The sequence below is a fragment of the Mustela erminea genome, chromosome 5, assembly GCF_009829155.1.
Source record: "Mustela erminea isolate mMusErm1 chromosome 5, mMusErm1.Pri, whole genome shotgun sequence".
Taxonomy (NCBI): Eukaryota; Metazoa; Chordata; class Mammalia; order Carnivora; family Mustelidae; genus Mustela; species Mustela erminea.
The window spans coordinates 37,972,024-37,990,734 of record NC_045618.1 but is presented as its reverse complement, the minus strand read 5'-3'; the positions used below and the strand labels follow the sequence as shown (position 1 = coordinate 37,990,734).

Below are 18,711 nucleotides of genomic sequence, written 5' to 3'. Positions count from 1 at the left end.
TTTATAAAGTAAACAAAACTGCTTCATATTGTTTAGTGACATACATTACCACCCCTCTCCCCATTCCAGCAGGGAACCAAGTGGATGCCTGAAACCATGGATAGTACCATGGATAGAAACCATGGATTTTTTTTCTTATACATAGTACATATGTACCTATGATAAAGTATAGTGTATCAATTATGTACAGTGAGAGATTAACAACAAATAGTAAAATAGAACAATTATACAATATACTATAATAAAATTAGGTGAATATGTTCTCTCTAAATATCTGACTGTACTCACCCTTCTTGTGGTGATATGAGGGTGATGAAATGCTTACATGATGAGATGAAGTGCAGTGACTAATGTAGCCATCATGATACAGAGCTAGGCTACTGTTGACCTTCTGATTATAAGACCTTCTGATTATACATTATACATCAGAAGGAAGATCACCTGCTTCTGGACCATGGTTAACTTTGGATAATTGAAACTGAAGGGGGACTACTGTACTGAATATTTGTAGTAAAATATAAATATTCGTAAGAATGATAATAAGTTCTAGATAGTGGTCACCACCAACAAATGAATGATGAAATGAAATTGGAAAACAGCCTAGAGGGGCTTCAGTTTCATCTACGAAGGTTTCCTCCTTAAGGGAGAAAATGTTCAGATTACTTCAAAGTCACTGGCAGGAATGTGTATTGTATTATTCTCTATAACTTTACACTATACTTGCAACTTGGTAATCTCAAAAAATAGTAAAATAGTAAAAAATTGTTCAATGCTTTGTAGAATGCTTGGTATGCATTGGAACAATAGAAAATAATACTAACTCAATGAATGCATTGATGTCACTAAGAAATTGAAAGCTTCATTTTAATAATATTAATAATAGAAGGCAAAAGTTTTCTGTTAAAAGTTAATTCTTCTAGTGGAAGTTAGTTTTGGGGTCCTGGGTGACTCAGTCGGTTGTGTCTGACTATTGATTTCTGCGCAGGTCATCATTTCAGGGTCCTGGGATCAACACATCAGGCTCTGTGCTCTGCAGGGAGTCTGCTTCAGGATTCTCTCTTCCCACCTTGCTTGTACATACGTGCACGCGCGTACACACTCTCTCTCATTAAAATAAATACATCTTTAAAAAACGAATTAGTTTTATCTGAACAGGAAAATGAGTTTTTTGATAAAATTAGCAAATGCTTATAATACTCTTCAAAAAAACACAAAGTTCACTATTCATACCTAACGAAGTTTGAACTTTAGAAATAACTCATTTATAGAGCATTGTATTGAGTATATTAGGGAACCTCTTATATGTGAGTCAACAACACATAGTACATGAATGACTTTGTTCTGTGCACTCCAGAGTTGTAGCACTCAACTAGAGACGTGGTAATATGTAGAGCAGTTTTGGTTGTCAGAATGTCTACTGACATTTAGTGGGCAGCATACCAAGCATTCTACAAAGCATAGAACAAACTGTATGGTAAAGCAAGATGCCACTAAAAAGCAGTGTCCTATTGAGATGTATTGGTCTACAACCTAAATTACTTTTAAAGCAGATCCCCGAAAGCTCGTAAGATCAGGCAAGAACTCTGAATGATGACTATTTTTAATGCAATTTGGGAAGAGTTGTAATGGTGTCTGTATGATTTCTGGAGGCTGCTGCATCAGATCTCGGCCAGCCAGAAAAGATGACAACAGCAGCCAGAACAACTTCTGAATCTGTGAGAGATAGGAGAGGAAAGGAGGAAGGTGATTTGAGCCACTTCTTAAAGCAGTATTTAAGTAGAAATCTTCTCACACAAAGATAAAATATAGATGAACTATTCAAGAGGCAGAAGAAGTAGTTTGGAATCACGATTTAGGAACAACACTGGAAGGAAGAGAGGAAACAGCAGGAAAAGAAGAAATCATCCTACATGAGAACATACAACATCTTCAGTGTCAAAGAAGCCTTGGTTAGACCAGATTTCTCCTGCCAACCTTGTGCAGATGAGCCTCTAACAGAGGAAGAAAATGAAGATTTTGAAAAGGAGAGTAATGCTGATACTGCAGCTCTTCTTGAGGAGCTAGGAAACTTTTAAGAATTGCTTAAAAGGAGCAGGCCTGGAAGGAGCAAGAGCAGAAAGCTGAAGAAGAAAGAATAAGTATAGAAAACGTTGAGTGGAAACCCTCTCTTTAATCTTATTGGGCCATTCCAGCCTCACGCCAGTTTCAAAGTTAACAAAAGATGGGATGAAGGGGGCACACCTGGTGGCTCAGTTGGTTAAGCCTCTAACTCTTGGTTTCAGCTCATGTCATGATCTCAGGGACATGAGATAGAGCTCCCTGTCAGGCTATGCACTCAGCATGGAATCTGTTTGAGATTCTCTCCCTCTCACTCTGCCTCTCCTCTCACTCACATGCTCTCTCTCAAATAAATTTTTTTTTTTTAAAGGTGGGATAGTTATGTTGTTTTCAGGAACTATGCAAAAAGGTATACATTATCAGAGGAAAGACAAAAGATTTGTAAGTGATACACTGTGATCTGAATTTCACAAAATGTTCATGTAGAAATATATATAGTACAGTTTTATGTGCTTAATTAAAGACTGTAAAATGGGGGTGCCTGGAAAGCCTAGCTGGTTGGGCCTTTGACTCTTGATTTCAGCTTGGCTTATGGGATTGATCCCTGAGTAGGGCTCTGAACTCAGCTCAAAGTCTGCTGGAGTATCTCTGTCCTTCTCTGCCCCTTCTCCCCAACTCATGCTCTATAAATACATATATACACACATACATACATAAAATCTTAAACAAAGACTGTCAAATGTAAGCGATTCAAAACAAAAGCATTTGGGGATGTAAATGTAAACATAATTGGTACTTTGTTATTAGGTAGTATAGTATCAAAATGAATTTTTCTTGATTTTATGATCATAGGTTGTTTTTTATTAAGGTAAGTTTTACGTGACCTAAAATTAACCACTTGAAGTTCACACTTGAATGACATTTAGTACATTTATAATGTGTTACCATCACCTCTGTGTAGTTCCAAAATATTTAATCACCCCAAAGTGAAACCCCATATGCTTTAAGCATTCATTCCCCAATTTCCTGTCCCCTTAGTTCCTGGCAGCCACCAGTCAGCTTTCTGGTTCTATGCACTCTGGATGTTTCAGACACATTAAATTACATAATAATTACATAATAAATGACCTTTTATGTCTGCCTTCTCTAAATAGGCTTTTCAGGATTCATCCATGTTTTAGTATGGATCATTCTTTTTTTGTGGCTGAATGATACTCCATTATATGGATGTACCACATTTTGTTTATTCATCCATTTGGGTTGTTTCCACCTTTTAACTCTTAAGAATAGTGCATCTCTGAATATTTATGTGCACATTGTTGTTTTAATACCTATTTCATTTCTTGGATATATACCTAGGAGTAAAATTTCTGGGTTATATGATAATTATGTGTTTTGTGAGGAAACACCAGACTATTATCTGTAGCAGCTACACTATCTTACATTCCTGTTAGTAGCAGACAGTGATTCCAGTTTCTCCACATCCTCACCATCAGATCCCAGTTTTGTTTTGTTTTTTTTAAGATTTTATTTATTTATTTGACAGACAGAGATCACAAGTAGGCAAGAGAGAGAGGCAGAGAGAGGAGGGGAAGCAGGCTCCCTGCAGAGCAGAAATCTTATGTGGGGCTCGATACCAGGATGCTGGGATTATGACCTGAGCTGAAGGCAGAGGCTTTAACCCACTGAGCCACCCAGGCACCTCCAAATCCCAGTTGTTTTTAAGAAAAAATGATTAAGTGGGCACCTGGGTGTCTGAGTCCATTGAGTGTCTGCCTTTGGCTCTAGTCATGATCCCAGGGTCCTGGTTTCAGGTCCTGCATTGGGCTCCCTGCTCAGCAGGGCAGTCTGCTTCTCTCTGCCTCTGGCCCCACCTCCATTCTCTCTCTCTCTCTCTCTCTCTCTCTCTCTCAAATAAATAAGTGAAATCTTTTTTAAAAAGACATAGTTAAGTGTACAAATAAATATTTCTGGATGATGGGATTAAGAGTAGTTTGCTTTATATATATATTTTATCTTTCAACTTTTATAGAATTAACCACTACTATTGTGGTTATTTTTATTATTTATTTTATTTTTAAAGATTTTATTTATTTGACAAACAGAGATCACAAGTAGGCAGAGAGGCAGGCCGGGATGGGGTGGAGAAGCAGGCTCCCCGCTGAGCAGAGAGCCCAATGCGGGACTCAATTCCAGGACCTTGGGATCATGACCCAAGCCAAAGGCAGCGGCATAACCCACTGAGCCACCCAGGCACCCCTATTTTGGTTATTTTTAAAAACAGAAAATTTTTTTGTTCTCTTTTGAGCGAACTACAAGTAAATGCTTTAGAAAAGTATAAGATAAAAACATCTTTTACTTTGATGGACTGTGAGAAAAGTCATAATCCACAAAAAGGATTTAAAGTCAATATACTTTTGACAGAATTAACTATTTTGCAGGAAGAGGAAGCTAAGAGTTTGACTTAGCCTGGCAAGGCTAGAATGGCTTCTTACAGTTGATGTATTACACTTACTTCCTGTACTTTAGATTTTCCATAGGTGAAGTGTAATATCTGGTATTCATAGATCACAAATTCTGCAACATGAGAACTTTGAATCAAGTATATAGGAATTGTGAGTCATTCTGAATTCAGACTTGGAGACTCTAAATAAATGTAGAAATAGTATTGAACTTTTGGGTGGAAGCCAAACCTATTACTGGAGAGATGACTGGGAATCTCTTAGAATGATATCAGTAATAAATACTTAATATAACAGTTTGTGGAAACTGGGAAAACAAAGTTTCTGGAATGGTTATAGCGAGCATCTGTTCTTTCAAGCATATTGTTACTTACAGTGTGTTATATTCTATGTATTGTTACATATACATATATGTATACATATAATACATTCTATGTATTATAGTCTGTGTATGTTTGGCCCATGACTAGTAATCTATTTATTGTGGCATGTTGAACTATGAAGAAAAGGGGTATTAGATGGTTATTTTTGTGAAGTAAAGTGGTTATTTCTGTGAGGTAAAGTAAGCTTAGACTAAGTTTTTTTGTTTGTTTGTTGGGGTTTTTTTTAACATATACTTCCTAAAATTATTGTCTCTTTTGTATAGCTGCATTAGGTAAGAAAGTTTCCCCAGCTTCACTGTGTAACTCAGCTTAGGGAAAACAAAATATGCTTTCTCAAGTTGTATCTCTCTTTATTAAATTAGTATATGCTGTCTTGCTGCTGTGTTTCCCTCTTTTCCCTACTCTGTAGGTCTAGTTTAAGATTTTATTTCTTTTTTTTTTTTAAGATTTTATTTATTTATTTGACAGACAGAGATCACAAGTAGGCAGAGAGGCAGGCAGAGAGAGAGGGAAGCAGGCTCCCTGCTGAGCAGAGAGCCCAATGTGGGGCTTGATCCCAGGATCCCGGAATCATGACCTGAGCTGAAGGCAGAGGCTTTAACCCACTGAGCCACCCAGGTGCCCCAAGATTTTTACTTCTTAATATTGTGTTGATCTGACCTAATATGCAAAGCCTTAACTGAAAGATGTGGAAGATGAATGATTAGCATGTTCCATAACATTTGTAGTTCCAATACCACAGCAAAATTATGATACTGATATTTCATTATTTTTGTCTAATACCAACTACCAGGTTGATACTATCTAATTAAAATGTTTATAAAACATTTTTTGTCATAGATTAATTTAGTCTATGCTAGAACTTCATATAAATGGAATTGTCCACAGTGAACTTCTCTGGGTGGTGTCTTTGGCTCACTGTAGTATCTACTAGAGTCATCCATGTGTTTCTGTGTATTATAAGTTGTTTTTTGTTTGTTTGTTTGTTTGTTTGTCTGGCTTTTAATTGCTGAGTACTATGACTATACCATGTTTTTATCTATTCTTACATTGACTGCCATTTGGATTATTTTCAGTTTGGGGCAATTATGACTAATGATTCTATGAACATTATTGTTCAAACCTGTTTCATGGATACAGAGTTTCATTTCTTTAATATAAATACCTAGGAGTAGAATTGCCACAATAAAAGATAAGTTTATATTTAACTAAATTTTTCTGAAGTGGTTTTACTTTTTACATTTCCACCAGAAATGTATGACAGTTGCAGTTGCTCCAAACTGTGTTTTTAATTTTAGCCATCCTAGTGAGTATATAATGGCATATCATCATGATTGTGATTTGCATTTCCTTAATGATTAATGATGTTGGACATCTTTTCATTTCCGTATTGGATATTTGTATATTTTTGTGTGTGTGTGAACTGTCTATTGCAGTTGTTTATTTATTACTCGACTTTACTATTGAGTTGTAGGAATTTATAACATATTCTGAGCATAAGTCCTTTGTTAGACGTATGTTTTGCAAATATTGGTTTTGTGTGATGGCTTGTTTATTTGCTTAGTTGATGTCTTTTGATGAATACAGTTGATTTTCATTTTGATGGAATTTAATTTTTTTTTTCTTTAAGGGTTATTGCATCCCAAGATATCTTGTATATTTTTCAGGTCGTAATAGTCTGTGATTTCTTATAGGCATTTTATAGTTTACATTTTTATGGTTAATTTTAAGATCCAACTCAAAATTAGTCAAATGAGTTATGTTCATTTGTTTATAGATACATCTGGTTATTCCATCAGCCTTTGTTGAAAGGATTTTCTTTTATCGCTTAAATGCTTTAGTTCTGTCTGCAACTTCTGTTGCAAATCAGTTGACTGTATAGAAGTCAGCTATCACTCATACCACTTTTTTACTGCATATAATGTTAACTTTATTAACATCCAGTTGACCTCAAAATTTGCTTTTTCATCTTCGTGTTTTCATCTCTTTGACTATGATGTGCCCATGTGTGGTTTTCTTTGTAATAATCCTGCTTGGAATTTAATGAATTTAGATATGTAAGTTCATGTTTTTCACATGAAATTGGGGAAATTTTTGGTCATTTGTCAGATATTTTTCTGTCCCATTATCTCTCCTCTCCAACTGTACATGGTTAGACCACTTGATGTTTTACTACGGATCCCTGAGGCTCTGCTTATTATGTTGAAAATCTTTTTCTTTCTCCTTTAGATTCAATAAGATATATTGATTTATTTTCCAGTTTAGTGACCCTTTTTCTGCTGTATCTGATCTGCTGTTAAGGTAATCCAATGAATTTTTCATTTTAGACATTGTACTTTTTAGTTTTAGAATTTCCATTTGGTTCTGAGAAACTACCATTTCTCAGCTGAGGTTCTCCCCTGCCATGTATACATTTCTTATGACGTTATTTTCCTTTAAATACTTGGACATATTTATAATACTTGCTTAGAAATCCTTGACTAATTCTGACATGGATCATTCAGGATTTGGTTTCTGTGAGCTGCTTTTTGTCTTGACTCTGGATCTCTTTTTCCTGTTTCTTCTTTCTGGTATATTTTGCTTGTGTAATGGGCTTTGTGGGTGATACACTGCTGTAGGCTTTGGATTCTGTTATTTTTCTCTGAGTGTTTTGGGGTTTTTTGTGTTTTGGATTTTTTTTGTCCTGATAGTCTGTAACATGTTGGGATTCAAGCTCCAGCATTATTACTCCTATAATAAGCAGCAAGGAGACTCAACTCAGATCTTTCCACTTTTTCCAGCCCTTGCTTTTTTCTGGAGCCTTGGAGTCTTTCCCAGAGGAAGGTCATCCAAACGTTTGGGCATAGTTTATAAAGAAATTTTGTGGCGCCATCCTTTCTAGGATTTCATCTTTCATGTTACAGTGGCTCTGGCAATCCCCAGACATTGTCTTCTGCCTCCTCAGCTGGCAAAACAGAAGATTTCTGCCTTATTCTTCAGTGATCATTGTTGCATGGGTGGATCAGTGCCCTCAGACAAATAGCCTTATAACGACAAATCCTACCTAACACAGTTCCCTTCTTTTACGGATGTTTCCCTCTAGTTGCTACCTGCTTTTGGTCACTCTAACTTTGATGCCAGGTTTTTATATTTTGTCCACAATATATCATTGTTACATGTGGGAAGTTACTTTGTCATTTTCTGATGCAGAACATCGGGATATTGAAGCATCATTTTTATTGAGTCAGTAAAAATATTGAATATTCAGGAATATTGTAGGAAATAATAAGATGCCCACTAAATGGAATATTATAATACATCATGTTAAAATTTTGAAACAAAAACTGGAAACCGAACAGGATGTCTGCTGTCACTGTAATTCTTAATCTTTAGACTAGAGATTTTAGGCAAAGTAATTAGATAAGAAAGGAGGTGAAAAAGAGGCATAAGGACAGAAAAGGAAGAAAAATATTTTCATTAATTGTAAGTGAAATGGTTATCTACAGGAGAATCTATATACTGTTAGAACTAATAAGGTCAGCATAGAAAACTAATAGTTTTTGTGAATATCAGCATGTACATTAGTAAGTTAGAAAGTATAATTTTAAAAAGATACGAGAAAATTATAAGACAGTTTTAAAGACAGACAAAAATAAATCAAATTATGAGTCAACTCCTCCACTTCAATCTATAACATCAGCGCAGCTCAATATAAATCTTAGCAAGAATTTTGTATAATTGGAAAAACCAAAAACTCAACCTGGTATTTAAGGCCTAAGGATTATCAAGACTGTTCTGAAAATGGTAAAAAAAGGTCATTTAAGCAAACAACTAGACCTAATTTTTAAAGCACAGGTAAATTTAGAGTGGTGGTGCAAAGATAGATACATAGATTAATAATTAAACAGAAAAAAAGTCAAAAATAGATTCAAGCATACGTGCAAACTTGGACATAATAAAATAGGGAGCAATTGGCCTACCAGAGAGAAAAATGTATTATACCACACCATACGTAAGAGTAAATTCTAATTCAAATAAAGATCAAACTTGAAAAAGCTAACTTTAAAAATATTAGAATGGTATATGTCCTTAAAACTTTAGCTAGTTAGGATGTCTTAAGATAAAAAACACAGATCATAAAGGAAAAAATTAATAAATTTGACTAAATCAAAAATTTAAACTTTAGTAAGCTATCACTAAAATATATAATTAGTGAAGTTAAGTATACATAACAGGATTCCTGTCCATAGTGTATAAAGAACAGCTACAACTTAATAAGAAATAGTCAACTCCTCTTAAAAATGGGCAAAGAATATGAACCAGCAATTTACAGAGGAGAAAATCCATATGGCCAGTGAGCAGGTGAAAAATATTGCTAGCAATTGGGGAAAATGACAAATTCAAAAAAATTATATCCATTAAGATAGTGTTTAACATGTATTATATATCATGTATAAATGGCAAATATTTGTACAAAGTAGTAGGAAAGTATAGACTATTATGTGGTACTGATGGAAGTGTAAATGGATATAAACTGCTTGGGAGAAGAATTTGATAATATATTATACAATTGAAAAAATACATCCATGAGCCCCTGAAAATTAACTTTTGAATTTGTAACTGAGAGATTTTCACTGTGTACGTCAGGAGACCTATACAAAGTTTATTGTGACATTGTTAGTAAGAAAAACTGGGAAGTATAAAATTGGCTTTCAGTAAAGAAATAGATGAATGTATTTGATATATTCACCCAATTGAATAATTTTCAGCAGTTAAAATGAATGAACTTCATCAAAGTGTAGATATCAAAAATAATGTTGAATGAAAAAAGACAATTGAGGAATGTATATAATGTAAAGGCAATTATATAAACATTTTTAAAAGCTTCTTGGAACAGCAGTATATGTTGCTTATAGACTTGTATATCTAATACTAGTATTAAAATATCAACTGGGGAGCTTTCACGTCAAATTAATGATAGTTATCTTTGGGAAGGTAGTGAAATGGTATGAGACTGGACAGAAGAACAAAGGTGACTTAATCTATATCCTTCTGTTATGCCTGTGTTAAGTATGAAGTAAAAATAATCAAAAGGCTAGGTCAGGTGATTGCCAAAGTTCATATCTAGCTTAGAAGCACTTACATTTTACCTTTTAAGTTTATATTTTTTCAAAGGTTATCTTTTACACATACTTTTTAGATTTACGAAGTTGTTTATAATAAGACATAATCATCTTCAGATATTCCACAGAGCCGGTTTCTGGTAGAAAAGGAGTATATTTAGGGCTGTGGTTTAAAAAATAATTACATTTTCAGTTTCATATTAATTTCTCTAAAAACCTTTTTTCAAGTGGTCCCAGTACAGGGGGCTGAATGTGTTTTTGTCATTTATTCATTTAACAGATTTTCTTGAACATCTAACATGTGCCAGATGATAATAACAGCAGTGAGCAAAACAGACAAAGCCTGCTTTCATGGAGTTTAAAGTCTAGTCAAGGAAGATAGCCAGTAAACAAATAAATTAATAAAAATATAAAATGGGCTCAGTTAGTTAAGTGTCTGCCTTCGGCCCAGGACATGATCCCAAGGTCCTGGGACTGAGTTCTGCATCAGGCTCCTGGCTCAACAGGGAGTGTACTTCTCCCTCTGCTCCTCCCCCTACTCATTTTCTCTCTCTTCTCTCATTCTCTCTCAAATGAATAAATAAAATCTTGAAAAATATATATAAAATGATTGGTGGTAAGTGCAATAATGAGAAGCAAAGCAGAACAAGAAGGATAGAATGATGCGGAATATTTTATATGGGAAAGTCAGGGAAGAACTATCTGTAAAATACAACATCTTGCAAAGTCATGAAGAAAATTAGAGGCTGACAGAAAAAACCCGTACAAAGGCCTTGCTCTTGCCTTGAGAAGGAGCACGGAGGCTAGTGTGGCAGGAGCTGAATGAATGAAGAACAGAGAAATAGTAAGAGATGAGACTGGAAAGATAGCAGAAGGCTGGGTCATGCAGGACTTTGTTGGCTATGATCAAGACTGGAGCAGAAGACTAATGTGGTTTGGACAAAGAATCACTCTGGCCACTTTGTTCAGAATAGCCGACAGAGTTAGTTGGGGGTGGATGGGGGAGACCAGTTAGGTTACTGCAACACTTTAGACAGGAAATGGAGGGGGGTTGTTTAGAAGAAGGTGGTGAACAGTGGTTGGATTCTTGATGCATTACTTTTTAGGAGCAATTCTTAATCAATACTCTTTTTTACCTCAGGGAAACTGGGAGTTACTCAGAGAGAAAAAAATAGCAGACTTGAGCTGCTAGTAAATGAGTTATAAGCTATACAAACGATCCCAAAAAAGACTTAAAAAACCTCTGAAAAGTCTAATGTGGGATTGTGGGAAGGGGATTTCATTTCCTCTTAAGTGGAGGTATCATTTGCTTTTCTTGTTCCTTTTAGTCATTTTGATCTTTGCAGTTGAACTTAATCCAGTTATACTTTGTTCTTTAAAAAATGAAATTTGAGATCTAAGTACAAATGAAAAGTTTTGAGGTTACTGATTGTATTAATCAATACAAATGAGTTTTAAATGTTGATTTTTACTTTAATTGTATAGATATATATACAGAGGCAAATAACCAAACTTTCTGACACTTGTTTGCTCTAGAACCTTTTATGAAAGATAATTTGGTTTGTAGCATCTTTTAAGTTATAAAATATCTCTGAACTTACACATTATTTCATTGCATTTATACTTTAATGTGTTATAACAAAATCCAGGTGATGGTTTAACTGTTTTATACTGGCTTCATTTGTATTATATATTAATAGTTCACTTATTCAGTAATTCACTTATTTGGTAAATTGATATATAGTCACTTTTTTGGGTTATTTCTAAATGTATTCTCCCCTTCCAATTTATTATCATATCAGTTATGTTTAGGGATTCTTTTCCCTAGCCTGTGTGGGTGTGTGTGCCCACATGTACATATGTGAGAGGGAAGGAGCGAAGAGACAATCTACTTTTATAGCAAGTCTTTAGAACTACAGATTATATTACACCATTATGGCTTTTAAATGCTAAACAAATTATTTTCCAGAGTGGCAGGCATACACTAAAAATTGTAATTCATTATAAACTCTGTGTCCTATTTCTTTGTATAATACTTATCTGTATTTTTAATGTATCTCTAAAAACTTAATTGTTTATTCAAAGCATCTGTTAAAATGATACATGTTAAAATGTAACATGTATTGTTAAAATGTAACAGCAGTAGGTTGATTCTATGTAGCAGGTAACTCAAGATGTTCTCATCATGCTTTAGGACTAAATTTAGTGCAGTGAATGGGAATGGATGTTTGTTTGGCTTTGTGAAAAATGCAGTTTTAAGGTATGATGCTAATCTTAAAAGGAATTTTACTATTTTAAACATTTATTTTAACATTTTTATTAACTTAACTTTCTTTTTCTTTTAGCAAAACTGTACAATCTAAAGTGGACTGCATTTTGGTAAGTAAAATGAGTAATCTTCAAGTTCTTTTGTAATAAGGTTTGTACCACTGTATAAAATATATTATCCTTGAGTAAATATTTATTGTAAATATCTCAATTTTAGAGAATAAAATTTGATTCTGAATTATAACCCTAAGGGTGAATTAGGTATAAGCTCTCTACTTTCCTATATCGCATCAATAATGAAATCACAGTCTGAGGTTACTGCATGTTTTTGAAACTTACTGGCATTTTCTAAAGATCACTATGCATTTAATAAAGTTCTTTCTTTTTCTTTTCTATTGACTGTAAGAATTTGTTGAAGGAAAAGATTTAAGATGTTTGATGGGTTCGTTTTTTGTGATAACATATTGTTCATATTTAGGTTCCTAGAATTTAGGAATTAAAGCCACAATAATAGTTCTAATTTATGTTGTACTGAATAGAACTTTTAAAAATTGTATTTAAATGGGAGCTTTTTAAAATGCTTCATGCTGTTAAGACCTAGGAAGGTAGTAATTAGGGACGGAGGGGTGCTTTTGACCCCAATCCCCAGAGGATATCCTTGATATCCCAGTTCTCAAGAATCTCATTGTTTATCCCTCAGAAGTTACTGTATATTGCATTCTTTTCAATACCCAAGATAGTGTTGGAGGATTATTCAGCTTTTGAGGCAGAAGACTAGTACAATTTTTAAGATAGGACATTTATTAAATATTAAATAAGAAAAAGGCTTTTAAATCTTTCAAGTTCAGAATTGTATTTTAGCATGAGGTCTAAAGTTATGTATATTTGATGAAGAAGATAGTAAGATTTCTATCCTCTTGAACCTTATAGTTTTTTGAATAAGGTAGATATTAGATGAATAGTCAAATAAATGAGCATTATAATGGTAGATAGTGATAAATGCTATTATGAAATAGCAAGTGTTGGTGGGTAGGGGAGGGCAGGCAAGTGATGGTGTGTAGGTTGGATGACTGGGAAAAACCTTTTTGAGAAAGTGGCATTTGAAGGGAGACTTGGATAATAAGAACCCAGCCTTGTGTGATGAGTTGCCTGTGACATGGACTAGGCAGAGGGGAAGAATAAGTACAAAGATTCAGAAGCAGGAATGAGTTGGGGATATTTACAGAATACAAAGAAATCAGTGTCGCTGCATCTTATAGAAGAGAGAGAGAATGATGGAAGAAAAGTTCAGGTAGTGAGAAATTTTCGTAGGATTTATTTAAGCTATGGCAAATAGTATGGATTTCATTCTAAGTGTTTTAAGTTGAATAGTATGACCCAGTTGTTTTTAAACCCCCTGGTTGTTGTTGAGAAATGGGCTGGTCTTGGGGGATGAGTGTAAGCAGGGAAACCATTTAGGGTATGGGGAAGTCCAAATGAAAATTCAAGGCTCTTGCTTACATGATGGCAGTGGAAGATGGAAAAAAGCAGATAGATGGATTCAAGGCTTATTTTGGATATAAAGCTAATTGGCCTTCCTTGCCGATGCATTGAATGTGCAGGGAGAAACAAAAAGGAATCAAGGATAATTCCTTTTTGGAACAAAAGATTTCCTTGAGTATTTCTTGTAAAACAGTTTGCTTGTAATGAATTCTCTTGGTCTTTATCTGTGAATGTCTTTATTCGCCTTCAGTTCCGAAGGAGAGTTTTGCTGGAAATAGAATTTTTGGTCAAGAAGTTGTTTTCCTTCATCTCTTTGAGTATGTCATTCTGCTGCCCTTAGTTTGTTGTTTTCATATTTATGGTGAGTTGTTTTTCTCTAGTTGATATCAAGATTTGTTGAAATTCATTAACTTGCTTGTTTGCTCACTCACATACTCTTGCTTTGACTATTATATGTGTAAGTATGGATCACTTTGTGTTTATCCTACTTGGGATTTGCTGAGCTCACAAGTATAGAGTATTCTGATTGGGGTAGTTTTTATCCATTATTTCTTCAAATATTTTTCTGTCCCTTGGATTCCCCTCTCCTTCCAAAGCTTTCACGTTGAAATGATTTTAGTTTTATCCCTCCAATCTCTGAAGCTTTTGTTCATTTTTTCTCTGATTATCTTTCTCTGTGTTCTGGGTTTTTGTTTTTGTTAAAATTCTCTGTATTTGATTCATTGTCATCATGTGTACACAAGCAGCCTCATCCTGGCAGTACTACTTTCCAAACCATGTGGAATAGGTCATGGGAGCAGCCCCTGGCAGGAGTGACAGACTTTGAACAGTTAATACTGAACTAAAGTTAAGTTTTTAATGACCAAACATTTCTTAACATGCCATTTGCCATTAGTTTCCAAAGCCCTTAAAATAGTTCTTTTTTGGCCATTTATACTATTTTATAGTTATTTCAATGGGAGGATTTGCTGACCTATTCATTTCAACTTTTCTAGATAACTCAACCTTCTCAAAAAGATTTTATCATGTTTTCTTATAAAAATTTTTATAACTTCAGCTTTTTCTATTAGGTCTGTTAACCATTTTGATTTAAATTTGTGTTTTGTCTGAGGTGAACTGCAATGTTTATCTTTTATCATACGACTGAATAATCCATTTTCCTAACCGTTTACTGAGTGTAAACTGAAAATCCTACCCTTTCCCAGTCATGATGTGTGTTTTTTTTTTCCCATTAATTTTTCCCCATTAATTGCTAGATCTTTCTTTTTCCCCATTAATTGCTAGATCTTTCCTTATGACATCATCACATGTCTTGTTTACAGTAGCTTTGTAGAAAGTCTTATATCAGATCTTATAATGATTCAAATTAATTTTAGCACTTCCATTCAGATTTTGGGATAAATTTGTCAATTTCCATTAAAAAAATCTACTGGGATTTTTTAAATGGGGATTATGGTGATTTATAGATCAATGTGGGGTTGTTGATATCTTAATGAAAAATCTTTTAATCCATGAGCATGGTATATCTCCATATTAGTTGGGGCTTTCATAATTTTTCTCAGCAGTGTTTTGTAGTTGTCTGTGTATAGGTTTTATATATATATTTTGCTCAGCTTAGTCCTAAATATTTTTATGCTTTGGATGCTGTTGTGAATGGCATTTAAAAATACTTGTTATACAGTGTTTTATTGCTAATACTTATATTGACCTTGAAGTCTGCAAATATATTAAATTTACATAGTATATCTAGAAGTTTATATGTAGAGTCCTTTGGATTTTCTACCTGATAATCAAGTTGTTCATAAATAAAGAAAAGTTTGATTTCATTTCATTTTAAACTTCTGTTTATTTATTTTACTCATCTCATTGCACTGCTAGGACCTTCAGGACAATGTTGAATAGAAATGGTATGAATGGATTCCCTAACCTTGTTCCCAGTCTTAGAGGAAAACCATTCATTCATTCACTTTTTAATGTGATATTAACATTACCTTTTTCATGGATGCTCTTTTCAAACTGAGAATGTTCCTTTCTGTTCCCTATTCCCGAGAGGTTTTTTTGTCAAATATATGTTGTATTTTTATGAGATTATTTTTCTGCACTATCAAAATAGTCACATGATACTTCTTTATTCTATTAACATGGTGAACTATATTGATCGACTTTCTCAAGTGAAAACAGTCTTTGAATTTCTGTGATAAACTCTACATGATGCTTTATACTTTATGTGTTGCATGATACTTTTAGATATTGCTACATTGGATTTGCTATTTGTTACTGTTTTTGTGTTAATTAGGGCTTTGGATGTGCTTTTTTTCTTATAAAACCTTTTTCTGTTTTTGGTGTCTGGATAATGTTGATTTCATTTAATGAGTTCAAAAGTGCTCTTCTCTTTTTTCTGAAGGAATTTATTTAAAATTAATATTTTTTAAGTGTTTCATAGATTTTACTAGTAAAACTGGGAAAGGTTTTAGTTACAAATTTAGTTTTTTTCATTATTACAGAACTATTTCTAAAACTTTCTTCTTGATACAGTTTTAGTATGTTAGTCTTTGAAGGAATTTGTTCATTTCTGCTATATTATTGAATTTGTTGTTATAACATTGCTTATAATATTTCCTTATTATTCTTCACTGTCTCTAGAATTTGTAGCAGCTATCTCTGATTCCTGATGAGGGACCTTTGTATTTTCTTTATCCTTGATCAGTTTAGCTAAAGGTTTAGTCATCTTATTGTTCTTTTCATATGAATTGAGTTTGGGTTCATTGATTTTTCTCTTGTTTATCAGTTTTACATTTTGTTTCTCTTCTAGTAAGTGTTACTTCTTTCCCTTTGTTTACCTGGGTTTTAATTTATTCTTATTTTTCTAGCTCCTTAATATGGAAACTTGAAACTTTTTTTTCTTTCCTATGGTAATCATTTTTAATGCTATAAATTGGCCTCTAAGCACTGGTTTAGCTGCATTCCACAAATTTTTATGTAGTGTTTTCATTATCATTCAATTATTTTTTTTTCTATTGTCCATTATGATTTATCCTTGTACCCATGGAACACTTAGATAAATCTTGATCAATTTCCAAATAGTTGAGTATTTATCAAAACTTGTTTATTTTGGGGGCGCCTGGGTGGCTCAGTTGGTTAAGCATCTGCCTTCAGCTCAGGTCATGATCTCAGGGGATTGATCCTGATCAGTGGGGACTCTACTTCTCCCTCTCCCGCCCCCCCCCCAATTCCTACTCTTTCTCTCTCTTTCAAATAAATAAAATCTTTTTTTTAAATTTTGTATTGTCTGCATTTGTGAATATTTTCTATATACTTGAAAAGAATATATATTCACCTGTCACTGGATGGAATGTTCTTTATCCAAAAATTAGGTCCAGTTGATTATTGTTTTTATTTTTTTTTTTATTTTTTTTTTTTTGATTATTGTTTTTAAAGATGTGTTTATTTTTCCCCCTTATTTCAGTAACAGAAAGGAGTGCTAAAATGTCTCTCTTGTGATTGTTAACTTTTTTTTCTTTCTGATTCTGCCAAGTTTTGCTTCATGTATTAAAAATATTATTAGTAGCATAGGGAAGCCTGGGTGGCCCAGTTGGTTAAGAGACTGGCTTCAGCTCAGGTCACGGTCCTGGAGTCCCAGGATCGAGTTCGGCATTGGGCTCCCCACTCAGTGGTGAGTCTCCTTCTCCCTCTGATCCATCCCCCTCTCATGCTCTCTATCTCTCTCTGATAAATAAATAAATATATAAAATCTTCTAAAAATAAATAAGAATATTATTAGGAGCATAAATATGTAGGATTATGTTTTCTTTTTGAATTGGTTCATTTATTATTATGCTAGTTCCATTTTTATCTCTGGTAGTATTTTGCTTTGAAGTCTGATTTGTCTAATCTTATAATTAGTGTTTGCTTGTATGACATATCTTTTTCTGTACTTTCACTTTTAAGCATTCTAGATCTTTATAAAGTGTTTTGTTTTTATTGATGACATCATATACGTGTATCTTTCTTATCCACCCTGACAAGCTTTATCTTGTTCTTACTTGTATGGTTGAGTTTACACCTAAGATTTTGCCATTTATTTTCTTGTAGGTCTACTGTTAATTCTCCTAGTTTTAGTTCATCTGAAAAAAGTGTTTAATTGCCTTTCATTTCAAAGGACATTTTTTTTTTTTGCCTCACCATAGCACATACCCTCCCCAATGTCCATCATTCAGCCACCCCATCCCTCTAATACCCCTCCTCTTCAGCAACCCTCAGTTTGTTTCCTGAGATTAAGAGACTCTTATGGTTTGTCTCCCTTTCTGGTTTCATCTTGTTTCATTTTTTTCCCTCCCTTCCCCTATGATCCTCTGTCTTGTTTCTCAAATTCCTAATACAGAGAGATAATTTTCTTTCTCTGATTGGCTTATTTCACTTAGTGTAATACCCTCTAGTTCCATCCATGTTATGCAAATGGCAAGATTTGGAGGTTTTTTTGATGGCTACATAGTATTCCATTATATATATACACCACATCCTCTTTATCCATTCATCTGTCGATGGACATCTAGACTCTTTCCATAGTTTGGCTATTGTGGACATTGCTGCTATAAACATTCAGGTACACGTGCCCCTTTGGATCACTACATTTGGGTAAATACCTAGTGATGCAATTGCTGGGTCATAGGGTAGATCTATTTTGAGATTTTTTTCAGGAGCCTCCATGCTGTTTTCCAGAGTGGCTACACCAGCTTGCATTCCAGCCAGCAGTGTAGGAGGGTTACCTTTTCTCCACATCCTCACGAACACCTGTCATTTCCTGAGAGGTTAATTTTTTACCATTCTGACTGGTGTGAGGAGGTATCTCATTGTGGTTTTGATTTGTGTTTTTCTGATGCTGAGTGATGTTGAGCACTTTTTCCATGTGTCTGTTGGCCATTTGGATGTCTTCTTTGCAGAAATGTCTGTTCATAT

General features: G+C 34.1%; 1 protein-coding gene, 1 long non-coding RNA gene and 1 pseudogene across 6 annotated transcripts in view; 2 read left to right on the top strand and 1 right to left on the bottom strand.

The window, feature by feature from the left end:
- Positions 1 to 18,711, top strand: part of RFX7 (regulatory factor X7) — a 137,330-nt gene that overhangs the window by 49,911 nt on the left and 68,708 nt on the right. For all 4 annotated transcript variants that reach the window (XM_032342645.1, XM_032342644.1, XM_032342642.1 and 1 more), the window contains one exon: positions 12,351 to 12,384. In XM_032342645.1, coding sequence (XP_032198536.1) covers positions 12,351 to 12,384 — 34 coding nt within the window. The remainder of the gene's footprint in view (positions 1 to 12,350; positions 12,385 to 18,711) is intronic.
- LOC116590623 overlaps positions 1,640 to 18,711 on the bottom strand; it is a 51,582-nt gene continuing 34,510 nt past the window's right edge. For both annotated transcript variants that reach the window (XR_004285681.1, XR_004285682.1), the window contains one exon: positions 1,640 to 1,713. This is a non-coding gene — a long non-coding RNA (uncharacterized LOC116590623). The remainder of the gene's footprint in view (positions 1,714 to 18,711) is intronic.
- LOC116590621 lies at positions 1,671 to 2,556 on the top strand (annotated as a pseudogene).